This window comes from Argiope bruennichi, chromosome 4 (assembly GCF_947563725.1).
Source record: "Argiope bruennichi chromosome 4, qqArgBrue1.1, whole genome shotgun sequence".
Classification (NCBI taxonomy): domain Eukaryota; kingdom Metazoa; phylum Arthropoda; class Arachnida; order Araneae; family Araneidae; genus Argiope; species Argiope bruennichi.
Window position 1 is genome coordinate 88,242,413 of NC_079154.1, and position 24,391 is coordinate 88,266,803.

The window sequence follows — 24,391 nt, forward strand, 5'->3', positions numbered from 1 at the left end:
CGTATTTACAGTGGCTCAAAAAATTGAGAGTACACCTTACTTTTACTTGATAAATTCAACTTTCAATATAAATAACACATTACCGGGAAGTGCAAACATGTTTTTATTTTTACACATAACAAATGGTTTAATTTACAGTAAAAATAAAGAAAAATCAACGAAAGACTTCTAAATTGAAAAGTTTCAGAAGCATTTTAAATAAACATACGTAGAATTTTGCCTAATACACCAATGAAATTTTTGCAATATCACGCATAGAAACAAAGTGTCACTATTCTGTTGCATGTCTTTTAACTCTTATAATGGTCTCTAAATGTCATGCTACCGTTTCGACCAATTTTTGGTGGTATCTGAAGATATTTTACCCATTCTTCTTGCATCACTTGTTTTAAATGGGTTTTGTTTCTAATTTTGTGTTTTGGGACCACTTTTTCGAGTATGGCCCACGAATATTCAATGGCATTGATATCGGGGTACTATAGTGGTGTATGTAACTGCTGTTACAAACCATATTTTGAAGTTACTTGCATGTTATATGGGATCCTTGTCCTGCTTGAAAATGGAATTTCCATCTAAATTCAAATTTTTAACATTTAGATTGTTGCGACCATATGGTTCATCTAACTTGTTGCAGTAGCTTTTCAAATCATAGACAGAAGTGTAAGTGCTGAAACTGTGCGAGATGCCATTAGACAAACTGGATATAAAATTCGAATTGTTAGAGAGAAACCGGTCATCAGTTAGCAAATTCAGAAAAAGCATTTGAAGTTTGCAAAAACTCATCAATTGAAGACCAATAACCTTTGGAAGAAAGCTATATTTAGTAATGAAAGAAAACTCAACATTTTTGGCAGTGACAGCCATCGTACTGTATGGAGAAAACCTAATACTACTTCGGATCCAAAAAATTTCCGCCCTACAGTTAAACATGATGGTGACTCCGTCATGATTTGAGGTTGCATGGCTTCATCCGGGGTAGGAAATTTAATTTTTATCGATGGCATTATAAATGATATGGTTTACTTAGATATACTTCGCAGCAATCTAAAGGAAAGTGCTAAAAACTTGAGTTTAGATGGAAATTTCATTTTCCAGTAGGACAACGACCCCAAACAGAATGCACGTAACGTCAAAATATGGTGTATTTGTCATTGTAAACAGCAGTTACACGCACAACCACAGTACCCTGACATCAGTGCCATTGAATATTCATCGGCCATACTAGAAAAAGTGGTTCAAAAACACAAAATTAGAAATAAAACCCATTTGAAATAAGTGTTGCAAGAAGAATGGGGTAATATATCTTCAGATACCACCAAAAATTGGTCGAATCGGTACCACGACGTTTAGAGGCCATTATAAAAGCCAGAAGACGTGCAACTAAATACTGACACGTTCTTTCTATGCGAGATATTACAAGAATTTCATGGTGTATTCTCAATTTTTTGAGGCAAAATTCTGCGTATGTTTATTTAAAATGGTTCTGAAACTTTTCAATTTAGAAGAATTTCGTTGATTTTTCTTTATTTTTACTCTAAATTAAACCATTTGTTATATGTAAAAAGAAAAACATGTTTGCACTTCCCGGTAATGTGTTATTTATACTGAAAGTTGGATTTATCAAGTAAAAATAAGGTGTACTCTCAATTTTTTGAGCCACTTTATATATTGACATCAAACTCTTTCATCCGAAGTTGCTTTTAAAGTCAATACGATATTGAATTTTTAAAAATATTATTTAATATTTTGATATTTTATTTCATTACATTTTTAAGAATAAATAAAATCTCTAAAGAAATTTTTAATAAAATCTATAAAGTAATTATAAAACTAAAGCTAAAGTTTTTGTGCGAAAAACGAATATTTTAAGTTTTTGATAACAGATTTTTTTAAATCTTTTAAAATTTTCGGTTTGTGGTGGTAACATCATAAGCCAGTTAACAACTTCCGGAGAAGAATGTACACTTTTGTCTAGTGGCTTTCTTACTCGGTTATGAACCCTAACGTTGCGAGTTCGAACCTCAAACTTGCACATTGGTGACCCTGGTTCTGAACAACCGCATCTTTCATTCAGCTGCCGTGGCTCCATCTACCAGCAGCAACCACTCACACACGCTCGCCATAACACTTGGCGCGATAACAACGTTCGTCGCTCGCCATAACACTCGGCGCGATAACAACGTTCGTCGCTCGCCATAACGCCTGGCGCGATAATTACGTTCGTCGCTCGCCATAACTGGATCGATAAACTCTACCGAATCACTGGTGGGGGACTATTGTGGCGGTAACATCATAAGCCAGTTAACAACTTCCGGAGAAGAGTGTACACTTTTGTCTAGTGGCTTTGTTACTCGGCTTTGAACCCTAACGTTGCGAGTTCGAACCTCAAACTTGCACAGGTTCCTTCCAGATTATTTTTAAGTACTATGTAGTATTATTGTTGATTGAAAATTCTGTATTTATACGTATTCGCAATATTGTTCAACCTTATTCAAAATGTTTCATAATAATGTAGGATTATAATGTAAACCACCTGGAATGGTCTTTTGTCGGAAATTCATGTAACGCCTTTGTTCCAGACAAAAAGGGCTGAATATATATTATATATTTTTATAATGATATGATATTTTTAGACAACTATGATATAACACTAACGTTTTATGGCACATTGCACCATGCTCTGATGGGATTTCACAACCTATTTTCTTTTGTAAAATGAGCAAAAATAAGCTCACTGTGCTTTATCTGTGAACATATTTCACTTCAAATAAATATATGTGATTAAATATTCTTTAAGTTGAATGCCAAAACAATTTCATGATCTTTATTCAATTTTTTTGTTAACACCTTAGCTTGCTGTTATTTTTTTTAAAAAAAAGAAAGATGATGAATCAAGACAAGAGCACGAACGATTTACTAATGATTCAGGCATGATTCAGGGTGTTGGATTATCAAGTAGAATTTATACTTGCAATTTAATAAAGTGGCAATAGTAAGAAAAAACTGAACTGAACTGAGGAGAATATTTTCAAGAAGTAAACAAACTTTTTTTCTGATTTGAGTTTAAACTGCGGTGAAGTCTATTTTTTTGTATTCTTCAAAATTGAAAATTTTATAAGTAAACACTTTATAAAAACATGTTTAATTTAGTTGAAATGAAAGACACTGTACGCATTCCTCCATGGAAGTTTCACAAACCTTTAGTTGATGCAATATCAGATGAATTGCGGCTAAAGTTTGCGAACAAGGTTTGCTTTCTATTTTGAACTTCATTGTATTGTGATTTTGTTAAGCTCTTTCTCATTGCAGTTTTATTTCAGATTGTTAAAGACGTTGGTCTTTGCATCGCTTTATATGAAATTACCAAATTAGAAGATTCTTATATCTTTCCCGGAGATGGGGCCTCTCATACTGGTGGTAAGCTAGAAAATTATTTTCATGCGAAATCTCATTTTCTACAAATTTTGTTTACAATTTCTACAAATAATAATTTCAAATCTCATTTTCTACAAATAATGTTAAGCAGTATGTAAAACGTATCATAATTTTACAATTTTGTGTTATCAAGATTTGAACATCAAAGCATAATTAATATATGTAACAAATCATGAATTGTTTGCTGTCCATAGCTTCTGTGCATTATGCTATTTTGGAATTATTTGATTAAAAAAAGCAATTCGATTTAATCACATTTTAAAAGTCATCTGATTCTACAGAATTCAATAAAATATCCAGTTGCAAAATTCAAGTTCCAAATACTTATATTTTAAGAAAATTATAAGAGATTGTAGAATTTATGGTTTCTTGAATATAATATTAAATTTTCATATTTATAAAAATAAATTTTGATTTAAAAAAATCTTGTTTTTTTCCTAATGCTCAATAAATGGATTCACATGATATATTGAATAATGAATATACTCTATGTTGCATGGCACATTAGATATGTATCATATGAAGATGAACTGACTTCATTGCAGTTATTTTGTAAAATTTTAGTTGTATGGTTTTATTTATTTTAATATTGACAGATATTTCATATTTTGAAAATAATGGATTAATTAGATGATGTAAGAAATATTTTGTAATACTAAGATGTTGTGTAAAAGTTCACTAATTGTAACAAAATGATTCTTAGTATCTGGAATCTTATTAATTTGTTTTGTTCACTATTTCATACTGTTTATAAATGTAATTATAAAGTCATTAAAGATCACTGTCTGATCAGTTTGTTATCAAATTACTCTCAAAGCTTGAAGTTCTATATAACTTCATTATCAAGCCTGTAATCTGAAATAGAAACTTAAATTTGTCTTTTGATGTTAAAATGATACTTGTATACTTTTATTAGATTACTGAAAATTAATCACATTTTAAATTTATTTATATAATGAACATATAAATAAATATGTCTCATAGAAGGGGACAAAACACAAAAAAGCATATAAATTAAAAGTAGATCTTATACGGCATTTTGAATACTTGTCTTAGTTGAATGAGTTATGGGTTGTGCTTCTCTTAGCAAACTGGTGTTTCTTTTCTTAATGCCTGGTATCTAAATATTTAAAAATATAAATGGATGATAGATATTAGGATAACTATAAAAATAGATCTTGCTTTCTGTGGATATGTATTTTTAGAAATTGCTATGTCATCATTTATTTATTTCTCCCAGGGATTTTACTGTGGCTGTTTAATGTTAAATATATTTATTAATCATAATTATATTAGAATCCAAATATTTCACCAAAAACAGCATTGCTTTGAAAAGCAATATTCTACACATATGTAAAATATGTTCAAAGAAGGGGGCATAATAATATGTATGTTTTGAAATGTGTATATATAAAATCTTTAGGCTTCCTGGAATTAGAACATTTTTCTAGTCTTCTTTCATCAAACAAATAAGACGGCTGAGGTGAAATGGAGATTTATGTGTACTTCTATATTTTAATCCATGCACTATTATGAAAATTAAAGAGAATCTGTGCTGCCACTTTTATTTTCCTTTATAATATTTTCCCACTTGTATGCATATGAAGAATCATACAAGTATGGTATAATTTTCTTGACCAGAAAGCTGCTAGTGAAAATTCACATCTATTTAAGTCCTAATATATGTACCATAATAGCCAAAATTATGACTGTTAGTATTTAATACTCTTTGACTTTGTAATATGTAAGATTGGAGAGAGAGAATAGATTTTACAAGCTTAAAATCCATCATATTCTTACATCTAATTTTTGCTGCGTGATGTGAAACTTCCTCTTTTAATTTTCTATCTGCATAACTAAAATGCTGACATATGTAGCTCAAAAATCTTTTATTATTTATTGCCAAATATTAACACTAAAAAATAAACAAATCATCATATGAATTTATTCATTTTTGCTTTGTTGAATGATTTTACAGCTGCATTGAATTCAGTGCTTCACATGGCTAATTAATAAAGCTGAAAAATGTTATTAAAAGTGTTCTGGAGAGGATTCATTGTGTCCCCAAAAAATATATTCAAACAGATCAAAGTGGATATAAAAGAAATACGCTTTAAACAGAAAGTTTAAATGAATGCAAAAAGATTTAATTATTTCCAAATGGGTATTAGTTATGATTTACCAACAAAAATTTATGTTCATATCTTCCAAAACAATGATCTTACTAAAATAGTATTAAAAAACAAAATCCTTTTTAATGATGTGATGAAATTCAAATTCATTAATCAAAACATTCAATCACGTATTTTAACTCTACTGTAGAATTTTCACTTGCATTTTTATTTTGTAATATGTATGCACTTTATAATTTGCAGTGATTCAATTGAATTATTGCCATTCATTCATATCAAATGATAAAGTTAAATGTTTCTTTAAAAAATACATTCCATAAATCAATTTAACAATCTAAAAAGTCAATAATATAGGCAAACAAACTGGTCGCCAAAGAGAGCTATTTGATTAGGATTCAAATTTGTGAGATGCTTATGTAGCTTCAAAGCAGGGTATAATTTTAAGTAAATTAATCTTGGGTACACATATATTTTTCTAGAAAATTTTGATTAGTATAAATGCAATCAATATTTTAATTTTTCATTGAATGTTTTTGATAACATTATGTGAATATATGTTTAGAATCAGTGGTGAATTTCCAACTTGGCAGACTAGGCAGCTGTCTAGAGTTGCTATGGAGCTGCAAGCATGTCAACTAAAAATTCTTATTTACCTATTTGTCAAATAAAAAGTTTGAAAAAAATATAAATTCTACATATGTTGAAATATTAATATTTTATCAAGTATCATGTATTTCATTGCATTCTCTTAACTATAAAATTTTTAAAAATTTTAACCTCCACTTTAGTTGCATTGTACAAACATGAATGCCATGCACTCTAGTCATAATGCATGAATATAAACAAATACATATTCATGAAAAAAATTAAATAAAATATTTTAACATAAAATAAATCATTGACATGTTAAAAATGTCCTGAAATAAGAAATTTAATTGGCCACTTTTATTAAAAGAAAGGTCTCATAATGTGTGACACTTAGAGTTGCCAAATACTTAAATCCAGTATTGTTTAGAATGCTTCTAGGCAGAAGAATTCTCTTTAAAACTTGCAGAGTTATTTTGCTCTATGGTTCAATCAGTTTTTTGAAAGTACAACTTTCAAATGTTTCAAAATAACAACTTTTTTCTGTTCTGAATTGAAACCACTTATGGCTTCTATATCTGAAATGGCTGCACTATCTTAATTATTGTTTGTAGGCTTCATAATTAAAATATTTTAAATATGAGACTCCGTGGCATTAAAATATTTCTGCATATGTGTTAAATCTGATCATTCACAAACATTTACTCAGATTTGGGAATTGGATGAATAAAGTAATGTTTCAGGTATTATTCTTAATATTGATTATGATTTGTAAATAAGTTATTTGTTCCTAATAAATCATAGAAGAGTTTCCAAATACACTAGTAGCTTTGCAATTTATATTGAAATAATGGTCTATATTTGTCATATTTGAAGTCCTTTGTAAATGTAATTCTTTCTAAATGTATTAAATTTTATTTATTCGAATTAAAAGTGATGCTTTCATATCTGTGTGTGTTGGATGAGTGGAATGTAGATGAAAGTTTCTGAAATATGTATGAATTGACTTCAAGTTTTGTTCTTTTATTTCTTGTGCAATTGAAAATGAATATTTAGAATTTTATAAAAACGATGTTTTTCCTTTAGGTTGTTAGAAGTGACAGTGATGCAAAAATAGCTAATTGCTTTATTAATGCATGCAATCTTTGCTTTTTTGCCACTTAAGACAATGGAAGAGGACTGAGACTTAAGCTGTTTGATAGCTTATTTTCTATAATACACATTTTTTGTATTTAATTTCATAATTTTTAATGATGCACTCTGCCAAAAGTTAAAGATATTGAAAATATATGCATCTGAACTCAGTTTCCATGACAGCTTTTAAGTTACTTATAATACAAGTGAGCAAGTATATCTATTGACACTCCACAGAAAAAAATGTATGATAGCAAACTATGAAATATGCTGAAATATTTTGAAGACTTATGATATGTACATCAGAGCAGTTTTATTTTCTCTTTTTTTTTTAAATACTGAAGAGAATTAAATAATAAAGCAGATTTTTGATAATTTGTTAAGATTTAAAGAATTATACTTCTTGATATTAGATGTCAGGCAGTATTTTTCCTTCGCTTATAATTGAAAAAGAAATAAGTTTTTTTTTGTATGTGTTGATTGATTTGTATTTCTCTTGTATTTTATGAAATTCTTAAAAATATAACTAAATAACAATCTAAATGTCTGTTTGTTTACATTCATGCAAATAGTTTTGATCAAAAATAGAAAAAAGTTATTTTTTCTGTTTATAAAGATTAATTCATCTGTGTAAGTTTGGCTTATATAAATAATCAGAATATTTTATAATAAAGATATTTATTTTTCAATGTAATTTAGATTGTGTATTACAGGCTCTAAATTCTTAATATGATCATTGTTTTTTGTTTTATATTTCTTGACTAATATCTTTAAAAGTTTACTTTTAGTTTATTTCAGTTATATTGTATTTCGACCATTTATGAATGAGGTTCTAGTTGGAAAGATACGTAGCTGCAGCAGAGAAGGTGTCCATGGTATGTAACTGAAATTTTCCTTTAATTTTTTTTTTTCTTCCAAAAGGAAAATTAATGTAGCTTTTCCTTGAATTTATATTCTTGTCTGATTTTTTGCTTTATTTGTATATCCTATATTTCTAATTTTTGTTATTATTTTTAGAAAATAAACATATAATCTTTCAATCTTTCATATTTTCATTAAAAATTAAGATAACAACTATATGAAATATCATATAGCAACCACATTTCACAATAGTTTTGCATTGTGATTTAATTATTTTAATTTGCTTATTATACGTATTTTTTTATTTAGAAATCTAAATTTTACTTTAAACTAATATTTTATTTATGACATAGAAGTGCCAATTTACATTTAAAAAAAAGACAATTGCATACATATCTGCTTACTAACTACATATTTAAGTACATACAAAGTATGCATATTTTTACAAAAGATATAAGACAAAGCTGATTGCAAGAAGACAAACATGGTTAATTACAAGACTTAAAATTTCCTCTTCCTCTTGGTGTTCACCTAGAAGAACAAAAATTTTTAATTTTTATCAACTGGCTATTCATATACAGTGAAACTTTCCTTCACCAAATATTTATCCTTGCTAATAGATGTATCTATACTAAAGCAAAATAATTATTTAATACAAATCAGGCAATCCATTATCCAATCAGCCAACATCAACGTACTCACATAGGAAATCAATGCCCTATTATTCAAGTGTTTAATTCTTCACCCATGTCTATCTTCTGGCAGTCTGCTGTCATTTTTTTTTTTTCTTTTCTAACCATACTTTATTTATTTCAATTAAGCTCTAGTTTTACAGCTAATCAAACTGCTTAGTAACAAAATGGGGAGTATCACAAGGATTTTTAAAAACCACAAAACTTAAAGGAAATGGGTGCAATTAAATATTTTCCAAAATACACTTTTCATAAGTGTGTTAACTGCGTCCATAAATAGTGTTGTCTTTTTAGTATTCTAGACTTCCGGAAAACTAGAATATATTTTATTTCTCTTATCAAAATATGCAAATAAAATTCCAAAAATTTTATAGCTCAATTTAAGAAAGAGTTTTAATTTACAAATGAAAGGGAAGGTAGGAAATTTGTAAAACTAAAATCCAGGACAGCTATGCTGCTAGGCCTCGCAGTTCACTAGGATTTTAGCGATAGATCTTGCTACATAGATAGATCTTGCTTGCCTCTAACTACATCAATCAGAATTCTGTAATAATAAAATATTGATAGAGATATTGTAATTTTTTATATTGTATCTGTTATTTCATTTTAAGATGTTTACTTGATACACCGAAAATCGGATAAAATGTTTATAGCTTTTTATCTATTGATATCTACTGCAACATATATGCATGAAGCTTGTCTAACTGAAACTCAATTTCAACTCAAATTTAAAGACATTTTTTAAAAAACTTTTTGGAATGAATGCACAAAGAAAAAAGGGCTCTTGTAGGACCTCTGCAAGATCTGACTATCTGTACTTCTCCCTTTAAGCCTAATGTGCCTTATATTTCTGAAAAATTTAAATAATAATACATAAAATGTAACTTTTGCATAGAAATGAAACAATTTTTAAATACGTGACAAATGTTTTCAAACATGATTTAAAAAAATAATTAAAATACTTGATATTTAATATTAAAAAAAAACATATTCTGCATTCTATTATGATTGATAGTGCTTAGCACCAGATTATTAGTAGAAAATATAAGAACTTAAGAAAAAATAACTATTTACATTTGAAGTTTGAAAATCTCACACGAAAATTGTAATAACCAATGCTTCAATTGTAATGATTAATGCCTTTGGAGATTTTTCAAATCCATATGAAAAATCTCAAAATGCAAATCAGTGAAGAGACCAGCATTACACAATTCGCATTCATAGGCAGTGTCTCATCTTTTTTCTTGCTTTGAACAAATTGTGCTTCTTTGAAGTTTTTAAGAATCTGTTTTGCTATGTATAATTTTATGTTTTGTTACTATTTTAGGACAGATAAGTGGGTTTTTTTTTTAACATTGAATGCACAAATGAAACTGAGGGGAATAAAATTCTTGCCAGAATAAAATCCTATCCCAATCAAAAGTATAAATTATAATAATCATTTCAAAATGAGTATGCATTTCTCTTTACAAATACACCTTACTCTTTAATTAACAAACATACCTTTCTATTTACATTTACAAAAATCCAATCATATTTTTATCATTCTTATTAAAATTGATAAGGAAATATTAATTATTTTGAATGTATGTTTCTGTTTTTATAAACAAAGATTGTCACATTTAGTAGCTGATATAAAATCATTAAATAATTCAGTAATTACTAGCAAATATTTTTTTTTTATTACTGTCCTAGTTTTTAGATTTTTCCAGTTAAGTAAAAACACATGAATCAATTATCTGACTTCAAATTCTGAAAATGTTTGTTATCAATTTCAAATGAAATGAAATATATAAATAGTCTATGTGAGATTCACTTAGAAAATAATAGTAGAGCAATATTATTTTTTAATAAGGAAAAATTCAAAGGCTGTTTGAAATGTGTTGATTAAATTTGTAATAAGTAGTCTAATATTTTTTATTCTATGAATGAATAAGATTGTAATATTTCTCCATGAATAATTGCAAAATTAATTGTACATAATAGAGTACTAATGCAATTGGAATAAAGAAATGGATTATCTATTCCTAGTTTTATTTTTATTTTTTTATTAAGTGTTGATCGAATGGAATTGTAAGTACCCTTACAAATTTCTGTACAAAACTCATATTAAGGATATCTATAATTAGCAAAAGTGAAAATTTTTGTGCTTTATAGTATCAGTGCTACATATTTTTAAAAAAAACTGTAAGAATTATATTATAAAAGTTATAATATTGTTTCTTTCAGTCTCCCTTGGATTCTTTGATGACATTCTTATTCCTAAAGATGACTTGCAGCAACCATCAAGATTGTATCCTTTTTTTAAAACCTTATTTTGATATTTTCAGTGTCTCACATTTTTATTTTTATATTGCTTGGTCTTATTATATGGATTGTATGCTAAATATAACATTTGCACAAAAGACTGTTTTTATCTTATAACATTTTATAGTTGTATGCTAACAAATAGCTGCAACTTCTTGTTATTATTGTTTTGAGCAAGTTTTAGGATATATTTTCATAAAGATTATAAGCAATCTATTGAAATAGATTTAAGCTTTTACCTTTCTTTATAAAGAAAGTTTTGTTGAAGAGCCATTTGATTAATACTGGTATTTGTTCTAACCATTGTTCTTTTAATGAAATTTACAGTCTAACCTGGATGACATTTTACTTGTGCTTACATAATTGCATTTATGTACATGCTATTTAAAAGTTGTAGTCAAAAAATTCATAATTTTTATTACAGAGCTGAAAATTCTGTTTTTATTTACATATAATATGTGATAATGATATGGTTTCAGATAGTAGGAGTGTTTTATAAATTATCAGAAATAAGTTCAGGCTTCATCTGCAAAGATGAAAATCTAGTTATATTATAATTTTTTAAGTTAAATGTATTATTAAAATACATTTAAATAATTTAATTATTTACTTTATATCTGTTTAATTATTTTATTGTGATAATATTACAGAGTTGTTAGTTAATCCTTTTGGTGCTTTAAAAATGCTAATTAACATAGTTGTATTTTATGATGAATGCAAAATAAAATTTTGCTATTATTTTTATCAGATTCTTTTATAAATGGAATGTTAACTTTCATAATTTGCTGAAGATTTTTCATAATATTTGATTTATCATTTTATACTTTATAAAAATTTGTGATGAGCAACTAATATAATTTGTTAAATTGTATTAAAACATTTCGCTCTGAACTGTAACCAACGACTAAGCACGACATTTCATTTTTGTAATTATAGTAAAGGGAATTCCTAAATTGATGCAAGACTTAAATTTTCCACCATTCGTGCAGTAAAGTGTTGGCAACCTTATTTAAAATGTTCCATTTGACAGTTATTAGTTTAGGATTAGTAAAAATGGAGCATTACATGATTGAACAAGGTGTTAATACAAGATTTGAATGAAATAAAAAACAATTTTTTTTTCTTTAAATTGTTGTATTTTTATTTAATTGTAAGGTACACGGGTTAGGGTTTTGTATGGAATAACAGATAAGGCAAATGGCCTCCATGACTGATGGCACATATGCACTCTTTTGTGGCAGAAATTTGTTGATGTAGTGAATTTCCTCTTTCATTACTCATGTGGCATTGAAGGAAGAACTTGTGGGCTTGTTGGGATAGACCTTTGATTTCAAATTACCCCATAAAAAGAAATCCAATGGTGTTAAATGACATGATCTAGGAAGCCAATTCTCAAATTTTCGATCTGTGGCCGCTGGACTTTCATTATTTTTGAAATATTGTTTCAACATTAAAAACATGTTGTTCTATCATGTAATGCACCATTTCTACTAATACTGAACTATCAGCTTTCAAATAGTTTTTTTAATTAGAGTTGCCAACACTTTACTGTACAAATGGTGGTTCAAATTCAAATCTTACGTTAATTTTGACACCTTTTATAACATGTTTAATAATGAATCCTTAAAATTATTTTTCATTTATTTAAAATATTGAAAGTTTCCTTTGTATTTCCTCCTAGACACAAACTGATATCAAGTAAAATTGTGGAAGATTTTTACATAAAATTTTCAACTTATATGCAGTGTAACATAATGCATAGCATCATTAAAATTTCATAAAAACTCCTAATATAAGGGCTTTAAAAATGCTTTTTTTTTAATGCAGATGCTTTTATTTTTCTTCTTATGGGGGTGGTGGACATTTTACTATGTTAGATCTTGCCAATTGTAGGCTATTCTTTCTGTGTTTAACATATTTAATGAATATGGAAGTCAATGGAAAAGGTCTTTATCTAAGTTCAGGGAAATACTAATAAAATGGGGGAAATACATCCTTTTCATTTATTTGACTTTTCTTTTACTTTCTTTAAATGGGGAGGAATAAACCCCTTTTATTTACTTTTTTCTTTTATATTCTTTTGCTTGTTTAGATGGGGGGGAAAGAGATTCTATTATTGCAGCTCTGTCATAAATTTTTGATTCAATTGGCCGACCAAAAAGTTTAAGAGCACACAATTTGTTTTGTTTTGTTATTATACTGGGACTCTGAAATGAATATCTGTGTACTCGTGGCATTCATGGCCTTATCTGAGGTCCCTAATTTTTATATCAGAGGGGTGACAATTCCTTTATTATGGTGTATGCTATGAAATATTGAAGATTCATTTTCAATTGATTTCATATGTCTTAAATAGTGTATTAAATATATATATTTGATGTTTTTTCAAATGTCTGAGAATGATGACCCACTTCATACACATTCACTATATACATGTTACTAAAACAATGATACGTTTTTTAAAGTTTTAAGATTTCTGAATTGAAAGTATTTCTCAGTAAAATGCTAGTGCCTGTTTAATTTTTCTAACAATGTATCTTCTTCTGCAATTGAGACAGTGAATGAAGGCATAAGAAAGGACAAATTATTGAATGATTTTCATTGCACAAAAGCAATATCCAATAAAATTATATTCTTTTCAAGCCTGATTGTCAATTGTTTGTTTTTCAAATGTTAGAATGTTTAATGAATAGATCTTCAATAAATGTTGAGTTGTTTCAATAATTTTCATGTCATAAAAATGAGATTGGATGAAGCTTTCTAAAGGATTCTTTATTTAAAGACTATAAATTTAAAAAACTTTGGATTTTTGAAAATTATTTTTATTTTTTTTCTTGTGAACAATCTTGTGTTGAAAGAGGATTTAGTATTAGTTAAAAGATTTGAATGAAAAAATATCTCTGTTTCACATGTGGTCTATGACCACATAAAGCAGTCTAGTAACATCCACTCAGTAAAATTACTGAAGAACTGAGAATATTAGCAACATCAGCCTATTCAAATATCACCTATTTTTGGGAAAACGGATGGTGAAGCAAATATTTGTCATGACATAAAGTTAAACTCTGATTTCTGGATCTCTTTACAGAAAAGGAAATTACTCTTAGAAAAGGATATTATTGAAATTGAATCCAAAGCTACATTTGGTGGACAAATAAAAAAACTTTTTACTACTAACAAAGACTAATAATTTGAAAAAATTATTAGTGAAAAATGAATTCATGAATTGAAAGAATTTTGAAAAATTTCTTAAAAGAAACTTTTTATTTGCATATTTAATAAAATTATCACAATTTTAATATGATTTTATATATTATATAATATTTTATGTTTATAAATATTTATAGTAATATTTTATATTATTTTGGTAAAATCTTTTTTGTTATATTTGCAAATATTTATAGCAATATTTTATATTTGTATAATATCGGACACTTACATAGTTTATACTGAACTTAATTTGTTTCATCGGACTCATAGTTTTATAATAAAAATTACTATGTTAAAGTTGATTCTTCTTCTTTCCCCCCCCCTAAAAGTGCTTATTTGTTAAGATAAAGTAAGTCCATGCCTTGCTTTACAATGAATCCTTTGAATAAAATTTTTTAAAGAAAAACAAGATGAGAGAAAAATGAAGGAAGGTGAAGGGAGGGAGAGTCTTATGCTAATACATATTCAATTTTATATTATAAATTGATTTTACTATGATTTCTATTACACATTTATTTATTGAAACCTTGAGAAAAGAAGGGAGAGATTTTAATTTGGAAACCTTTTGACTAAACTGATATTTTTGAATGCTGAAATTTAGAAGTATATTCTCACGAAGATAAATGTTTGAATACACTTTGAATGTAAATGAAGCATTTAAATCCAATAAAATATATAGGGCTTTAATGTGTAAAGCAAAAATGTTAAAAGTTTAGTCTGTCTGAACATTAGCATGTTTTTCCCCTTCATTCTGTTCTCTTTTTGGGTATTAATCAAAAGTGAAATATATATATGAAGCTTTTTTTATTAAAAAAAAAAAATCTTATCAGATATCATTATTTTTGAATATTTCATATGTTATTTTCCATTTGGAATGTTTAACCCTCCAGCTGCGTATCCTGTTATTTTCTCGGTTGGCAATCAGTCCATTTTCTGTTGCAGCCCAAGTTTTTTGCAGTTTAGAGTGTTTAGTTTTACGATTTCAGATTTTTATTGTATTGTTATTGTGTATAACATATGTTATTGGTTCATTTTCTTTGCAAAATATCTGAACTTATTTGCAAACATCACATCTAAATAGTGATTTTAAAGAATTATGCAGCCAGAGGTTTAAGGAATGTTTCCAGGCATATAAAATACATGAAACTAGTATATTGTTCTTCTATAAATTACAGTATTGATTTTAGTTGGTCTGATTAAAAAATGAAATCTCTTTTCTGCAATGATTAAAGAAATTCAAAGATTTTTATTTTATCAAATGAAATATGTGGATTATAAGTTAATATCTTAAGTATATAATTTAATCTACTTCCTTTTTAATGGTGTATCAATGTATCCAATCAGAATGTTTGAACTTATCTACTATTTTTTTTTTTTAATTTAAAGGAGTAAAATGTTTGTTAGAACAGTTTCAATTTATTTATAGGTTTAGATAAGTATACTGATTAATAATTTGTATGATTGTTTAATATTTGTAATTTATTGTAATAATAGTTGTATTTTGAATTTAACACTAGATGGTTTAAAATATCAAAATTTGTTTATATTATAGTCACTTTCATATATATTTTTTGTTATATGTTGTTTTGTTTTGTTATATGTTCTTTCATCATATATTTGTGAAGGTGTTTAAAGATTTAATAGAATTTTTTTCTATGAGTTAAAATGGAATTTGTATCATTTATGGGAAATATAAAGATTATTGATCAGCCTTTGTTAAAAAAGGAAAGATGTCTCTTATTTTAGTCCCAATATTGTGATCCTTTGACATTTTAAATAGTTGCTTTTAAATAGTTATTATTGTATTAGGTTATAGTTGATTTACAATGTGTTTTTTAAATTGACTATTTCTTTTAAGATTAATAGCAACTCTTAATCTTTTTTTTTATTTGTTTTTGCTTCTGCTATGTTCATTCATTATGATGAATTGTAATTCTTAATTTTGCTTGATTATACCATGGATATACTTCTCCTTAACTCCTTGGTAGTGATGAGAAAGAACAGCTCTGGGTATGGGTTTTCAACAGTGAAGAAAGTGGTCAATCACATGACCTTTTTATGGACAGAGATGAACCAATTAGGTAACTGACAACATTTGGATGCATCTTAATGCAGTTATCAATTTTTCTAATTAGCATGAATTTATTAAAATGTCATCTAAGGTTTTTGCAGTACTACTCAGATGATAAATTTGCCAATATTTTTGATTTTATATGTCTTGTTTAATTGCATTAGTAATGTAACTATCAATTTAATATTTGTTGCACAGGATTTAGCTTTAGCCCGGTCTACTATTAATATATTTTGAGGCAATTGCTATTTACTGTATAAAATAACAAGCAAGTTAATATTTGTCTCTTTGATCTGTAATTAGAATGTTTAAGAGTGGCATTTTTCCATCCTGTTTGACATCATAATCCATTGAATGCATGTGCCTATGAAGTAAGCTACTAATTTACTTCCTTCCTGTTAGCATAATTAAAATATATGTAGCATGTACATGTATTTCAAATACTAGGATTTTAATGCAGCAATTAAATTATAGATCTCAGAGTAAAATTTTGGTTGACATTTTATGTTGAAAAATTTGTTTCTAACATCATCTAATGATTTATTCATAGAATTTCTCATAAATTTCTTCTCTTATGCATTGCTGCTCTGTCTCTGAACACAAGTCAGAAAATTGAGTTGCATTAAAATTTACAAAATTCCAATTCAATCATTTGGTTATTACAATATATCATTCATATTAATTCATTAAATTGCATAATTGGCAAATTTTAAGGCTTTTAGCAGTTTAAAATGAATTTATTTGGAATTATTTTAAGCTAAAAATGAATTAAATTATTTCATTTTGTTTTGGTACATTTTAAAGATTGGAAATCTTTTACCATTGCTGGTAATTTTAATACTTGGCAGTTTCTGTGACGAGATTTTATATACAGTGGTGGCCAAAAGTGTGGACATTTTTTGAAAGTTTCATGTTTTTCAACTTTGCATGCTTGTAGAATTATAATAGAACAATAAGACAACTTATTGAATCTACAATTGATTCTTGGCGCTATGTTATTACGAAAGATGAACTCCAAACACTTGTTCACTCAATGAAAAGACGCTGTGAAGCTGTCTTAAAAAATAAGGGTTATCCTACTAAGTATTGATTGTGTAAGTATCACTTTAAAAAAATGCAAATCTAAGATAGATTTTACTAAAATGAGTGTAACTTCTTTTGTAATACAGATATTGTAATATTGTTTTTGTTATTAAATTCTACATTAAATTACCTTCAATTTGATATATAAACATTTGTATTTAAGTGAAAATTAATATATTCTACAAGCACACAAAGTTGAAAAACATGAAACTTTAAAAAAATGTACACACTTTTGGCCACCACTGTATATTGGTTTTGATTTTTAATGGGTTTTTTTTTTTGTTCTAATATATTACTTCTTCTACACACTTCTTTTGTAAAAAAGTCATTCACAGTGGTTTAACTATAGTGTTGGGTAGTACTTGTGACTTTCTTGTGAATAGCAAGTAAAAAGATAAACAATATTTTATGATTTATCTCTAAGTCTTGTACTTAAAGGAGAAAAGTAACATTCATAGGGAATTTTGTTGTTCCAAATCAAGAAATTAAAGAAGGTATTATATCCTTTTTTAAACACAAGGCAAATGAAAATGACTCACGAGAAATTTATTCTGGGATTTAAAATGGTCATTATTTTGGACAAAATGCCATTTCTCTTTTCATAGAATTATTATTCTCATGTTTGTGAAAATCTACTTTTTGTAAATTGTTCATTTTGGTAATATTATTTTTTGAAAGTTCTTTAGTTTGTATCTAAGATGTATGATTTGAAAATTATTAGAATTTTAATGTTATTGTTACAGAATCACACCATGAAGGCTTGGATGTTAGGATTTGAGATAAGATTTTATATGCCCCAGTCTGGGGCTCACTGAAATTATCAATTATCTCCCTATGTCAAAGTTTAGAGAAGGAAAATAATACAAATAGGATTCTCATTTTTTAAAAATGGGATGTTCATATAATCTAAAAATATATTCATATAAAATATATATAAGTCATATAAAATTGTCACCATCACAGAAAAATTGCTGAATAATATGATGTGAAATTGAATTCTTGGTTTTTAAAAAAATACTTTGTACAATTAATTTCAATTTTATTTGTTTAGAAGCAGAAAATAATATGTAATATTTTCATAATCCCTTTCCGCTCAATTATTTTGTGATGTTTGTATAAATATAGTTTTAAAAATTAAACTTAAATCTATAAATTAACCCCTTGAAGTGTAGTAAATGTAGTTTATTTTTTCAGGCAGATAGTTTAATTTCTTTTTTAGTGTTAAGAGATTTGTTTGATATAGAACATAACAAACCATAAACATATACCAAATCATAAAAAATTATAACCATAACAAAAAAATAACTTTTTTTTAATAAAAAGCATCAATATTATATTTGAGTCTTAAAACAATTATTATTTGTCAGATTAAGATTACCCTTTGTTAATGTTATGAACAATTTTTTTTGTGTTACATTTCCGATTTGATTTTTAAAATATTTATATAGAGGAATCCATTTTCAGTTGTTCTACACTTCTCATCTTCAGGCAGGGGCATGAGGAATTGGATGTTAGTTTCCACTTTTCTATTCACTTTTTCTGGCAAAATTTCTTTGTCTTGGAAAGAATGTTAAATCATGAATCCTATAAAGTATTCCCTCTTCATTCTGCAAATTATAGCAAAATTTGCCTATGTTTGTGTATGCTATCCTATTTTAGAACCTTCTTTTAACAAATATACTGCATTAGAATTGATAAGTAAATCCGGTGACAGATAGGTCTTGTCAGCTTAGAAAATTTTTGATGATTTTAATAGATCATAGCATGGAAAAGTTAAAGGTTCTGCATGTTTTCGTGAAGTGCACTGAGGCAACAAGGAGACCCCTTGTATTATTTGTTGTTGTTTTGTTTTAAATGGAGAGTTTACAATCTAGAATCAACAAAAGAGAAATGGTGAAATTATAAATTAAGAAATTATAATCTTCCTCAAAATATATTAAGCAAACTGTAAAAGCTATAATGAATATTATAGTCCAGAAACTAGATTATGAGCTAATATAAATGGTAATAAAAAATGCCCCTTGATTTAAAAAAAATGATAACATAGGAAAGAGAATAAAGAAAAAGTAATTTCAGTACGATGCATTAATGAATAAGAAAGTATTGATTGGAGTCGAAAGTTCTCACTACAAAATAGTGACATTATCATGTTCAATGTGCAAAAATATTATTCCTTCTTGTTGTCGTTCCAGTAAATTTGATGCAGTTCAGAGAAGTTTATCATTCTGTTCTGTCTGCAACGTTCCACTATCTGAAAAAAAAAAAAAAAAGCTTCTTGAAAATTTATATGTGCCCAGAGTATTGACACATATGAAGTCACACATATGAAGGATTATCTAAATGTTTGTCCAAAACTGGCCATAATTTGCCAACGAGTAGATTTTTATCATTTCCTGTAGATTTATGATATTCTTTCTCATATAATTTCGAATGATAATAACCGAAGTCGCTTCAAAGAGAGTGGGAAATTTGAAACATGTTTTAAGATTACTTTAGCATTTTGCACCATTTCGCAAAAGAATATACCCGACGTGAATAAAAGTGAGAGTGAAAGAAAATTATTATTATTAATAATAAAATGCTTCAATCGTTTTTCCGCCTACTCGAGAACAAATCGCCTACTTAAAAATATTCACTTCATTTTTTTTTCTCTTTTTTGTCTACGTAATTTAGCAACTTGTTTAAGCTCTATTTCAGACCGTTCCAATTCTAAAGATACAGCAGATAGCTAAATATTCACTTTCGCTGTTTTCTAACATAAGGATGATGAATATAGGGTGTACCATTATCGGCGTTACATCGGTAAACAGCTCATTAATATTTGCTTTAAAAAAATGTAAACTTTGTTGGTAAAAAAAAAGTCTTGGGAAGCAAGAAAAAAAACAGATACTAAGGTACAAAAGAAAACAAACATATCCTGTTACAAATGGGATATAAAGCGAGTATGAAAGAAAGAAAAATAAAGTAATAAATAAAAAGATAAAGAAGGAAATGAAGAAAGAAAAATATATAATAATAATAAAAGAAATAATTGATTAAAAAAAGAAAAATAGAATTCACTGTTGTTTAAAATTCAAAGCGACTCGGACCAAAACAAAATTCGCATCTATAAAAAAAAAAAAAAAAAAAAGGGAGGGGGGGGGGAAAAGACTGAGTCGTTTAGACAATGGCAGACTTTGCTAAATAGTGAACAACTCCTTGAGCGGTTATAAGATAACAATAAAACTTTCAATGAAGATGTCTAATCCAGCTGAAAATTATTATCCTGGTGAAAGACAAAATCCAAAACTTTTTTGTCTTCGAATGCCGGAGGACTGTTAGAGAGATTAGATTGAAGATCGGTTCGCCAGATATCCTCCTCCTTGGATGGTTGGTGAGGGGGTACTTGAATACGTAATTCTGTATATCATCTTCATCATCTCTGCTACTGGAGTTACGAAGATTGAACCATCTCATGTATTTGAGGCATAATTCATGGCTTGTCGCTATCTGAGAAAGATATCTATTGATTATACATAAAGAATGTTTGACCTTTGGAAAAATTTGAAAAGTAAATCAACTTTTCTCTTCATTATCATAGCCATTATAACCTTAAGTTTTTTTCCTCGCATGTCTCTCTAAAACGCTCCGCGATCGGGTTGCATCGCATATAAGACTGCGTAACGAAGTTAGTTGAAGGGAAATTTTATGCTAAAAGTGAAATGTAGTATCAGTTGATACTTGAGCTTGTTAGGACTCCTTATAATGCTGCAATATAGTTAAAAGGAGATCGACGGCTGTAATAGAGGAGTGATATTGGCTAATAGAGTGAAAGCTGACACCTGGACTGAGATAAGAGGCTTAAATAAAAAAACAAATTCGATTCATTAGCTTTCAAAGCAAACTTTTCTTACTTTCCTAACTTCCTTTTACAAAATTAAAAGATCAAATTATTGGAAGATTAATTTAGACAATTACAGTAATTCGACAAATATTCCTCGAAAAAAAAATCTAGAACTTTTGTTAATTTGGCAGTTTTTTGGTTTTGTTGTCAGACTATGCTTCTGAGAGTATAACTGTATTGGATTAAAAAGATATAACTATTATTGCTTTTACCCCAGTATAAGTGCTTGTATGAACTTCATAACGACGATTAATTGCGAAAAAAGATCGCCAAAGATATGCTTGTCTGTTGATTGTGTTCGCCAATGACGTGGTTAAACCAATGACATTCAGTTAATACGCTTGTACTGAAGCATACTTGTTAAAAAAGAACTGATGAACTATTATTTTTTATTCTAATTAATAATTAAATAAAAATTTTGAAAAACTCAACATAAGAGGTAATAATTCCAACATTGATTAAGAAAAGCAGACGATTTTTCCCTCTAATATAATAGAAAGATCAAACGATAAATTCGTACTTTCTATCATAAAAAGCATTCTTTATATTTAATTGAGAGAAGAATAATTGCAAACGTTAGCCAATTTTTTCAAATATATTTAAAATGTAGAGATAAACTTCTAGTCTTTGCCAAGTGATACATATCTTTGGCATTTTCTGAAAAACTTCATCGTTTTTCAATAATATAAATTTTGTAAGAAGTTTATGCTCGTATGTTAATTTTATACTTAATATTTTTTGCAATAAATACTGAATTGTGCAATAGCAATAAAATCATTATCTATGATGTTTCAAAACGTAAACTTATATTGTTTTTGTCTAAGGAAAGAGGAATTTGAAAACAATAATTTAAACGATAAGAAATGGATCTTTGTCTTCCAGCTTTTTGAAAGTAATCCTTTACTTTTACTTCCTTTTTTTTTTTATGCAGCAGGTAGTTATAAATGTAGAGCAAATGCCTTCCATTATAATTTTATTTAAGTGTACTTTAAATAATACTTTTATATAAATAGATTCAGTAATTTACTTGCATTAAAAGCCCTTTTTTCGATATTTTTAAATTTAGTTTTGTAATTAGTTAAACTAATGAAAAAAACATTCAGTTCATGTCAGCTACTTTTTATTTGCAAGCAGAAGTACCGCATAAAATGTAAACGCACAGATAAGAAATCTGTCATTTAGAATTATGGAAATTCTCTAAGTAGGCATGCAAATAATAAAGGCTTTTTTAGAAATTTATCAGTAAAAATTTTGTATATATATATTTATGGTCATACCAATATATGTATATTCAAATGAACAATTAGAAATTTTTCATAACTTTTTTTAACAAATGTTTTATTTTCTTTGAATTCGTCTTTTTATTATAACTTGCTTTCATGACATGATAAATTAAAATTTTTTAATCAGAACATCATTAAATTTTTGTTTTAATCAAAAACTCCATGATTGTAAAGAATTTTTCCATTTTTTATTATAAATGCATCTGGCTTTAATGTTACAACTGATTTTTTTTTGTAAAATGTTTTATAAAATTTTACAAAAATGAAATTTAATTAAAATTTTATTTATTGAATATCAATATTTGTGTTCTGCATTTTTTATTTCATATCCATTTCTGCATAATATTTCAGGCATTTTCCTCTGAATTTTGAGGCACACATATAGGTGGCTAATTTGATTTTTTATGAAGAAAAGTGATTAAGCGATTAAATCCATTACAAAAACTAAAAATGCATTATTTATTTGTTGATTTTCTTGGTAGTATCAGGCTACTTTATTATTGCATGGCAAATTGTGAAATTATAACTTTTCAGTGTGCTTCCATGTATGGAATATATTTTATTTTTTAAAATTTATTCTCTGTCTATACTATTATTTCTTGTTTATATTATGCTTTGTTTTGATTGTTCTTGTTAAGCTTTGTATATTTCTTGATTTATTTATTTCTGATTTAATTTTTTTTAATAAATTGGTGTAGATATTGCATACTTTATATATGTTTGTTTTTAAAGATTTCGTGTATTGGAAGGTACATTTGTTGATACTACTCCAACTAGTCCAGAAAATGAAAATACAGAATCTGAGGAGAAAGATAGAAGGATACCATATTATTTAACAGTGAGTTCCTTTTAAATAGAAAATTTGCCATTTTCTTTCTTTTCACAGCTTTTAAATAATCTTATATAAAAGATTTATATGTATTCTCATTTGACAGTTGAGATAAATGTTTGTTAACATTTTATTATACATTTAAATCATACAACTATATATTTCTTCTAGAAGGCGATGAATAAATGTTTTTATCTTGCTAAGCTTTTTTAAAGTACTGGTTTTCTGTCTTACAAAGATTAGTTTATATTATCAACTAAAAAGTTTGTTTTCTTTTGTTTTGAAATTGAAATAATTCACTTAAAGCTTTTTCTAATTCAATAATATAAACCTTTTTATGAAAAATGAATCACTTTTCCATGTCTGATTCCTTACTTTTTAAAAAATATTATTTCTACATTATTATTTGATTTAAAAATCAGTGTTAAATCTGACATTTTATTAAATATTAAATTAGATTTAACCATAAATACTGTTGACTGGTTATTTATCATCATTTGTTAATTCTATTAATTAATGTTTTGGATGTTATTTTTTACTAAAATATTCAGATTAACTTTATTTAAACTTCATTGCTTTTTGAAATGTTTAATTTTTTTCTTAATTATCTTTAATTTCATTGCAGCAATTTTCTTTTTATTTATTTTCATGCATGTAAATTTCATTGTGAGGTAAACAACAAAAAATAACAATTTTTTTAGGGCTCCATAAATGAACCTGGATTAGGCTTACTATCATGGTGGAGCTGAAAGAAAGAAGTATCTTGTAGATGTGTTTTTTATTTATTTTGGACTGAAAAATGTAAATATATAATATTTTTTATTGGAATGGTTTTCTGGGGTTTTTATTTTTGTCTTTCTTTTTTTGAACTAAAGCTTAATTTATG

The 24,391-nt window shown here is 27.1% G+C and overlaps 1 protein-coding gene across 1 annotated transcript; it reads left to right on the forward strand.

Moving 5' to 3' along the window:
* The first annotated feature begins 3,016 nt into the window (after positions 1–3,016).
* LOC129965882 (DNA-directed RNA polymerase III subunit RPC8-like) lies at positions 3,017–24,333 on the forward strand. The gene is made up of 7 exons (XM_056080137.1): positions 3,017–3,248; positions 3,321–3,417; positions 8,075–8,161; positions 11,069–11,132; positions 16,345–16,437; positions 23,409–23,514; positions 24,207–24,333. The coding sequence occupies exons 1-7, from the start codon at positions 3,138–3,140 to the stop codon at positions 24,252–24,254; spliced, it is 606 nt and encodes a 201-aa protein (XP_055936112.1). The 5' UTR covers positions 3,017–3,137; the 3' UTR covers positions 24,255–24,333.
* The last annotated feature ends 58 nt before the right edge of the window (positions 24,334–24,391 follow it).

Excerpts from the sequence above, each read along its gene's own strand:
- LOC129965882 (XM_056080137.1), top strand. The coding sequence starts at position 3,138 with ATGTTTAATTTAGTTGAAATGAAAGACACTGTACGCATTCCTCCATGG. Across the intron at positions 8,162-11,068 it reads CAGCAGAGAAGGTGTCCATG|TCTCCCTTGGATTCTTTGAT; the intron begins GTATGTAACTGA and ends TGTTTCTTTCAG. Across the intron at positions 11,133-16,344 it reads TTGCAGCAACCATCAAGATT|TGATGAGAAAGAACAGCTCT; the intron begins GTATCCTTTTTT and ends ACTCCTTGGTAG.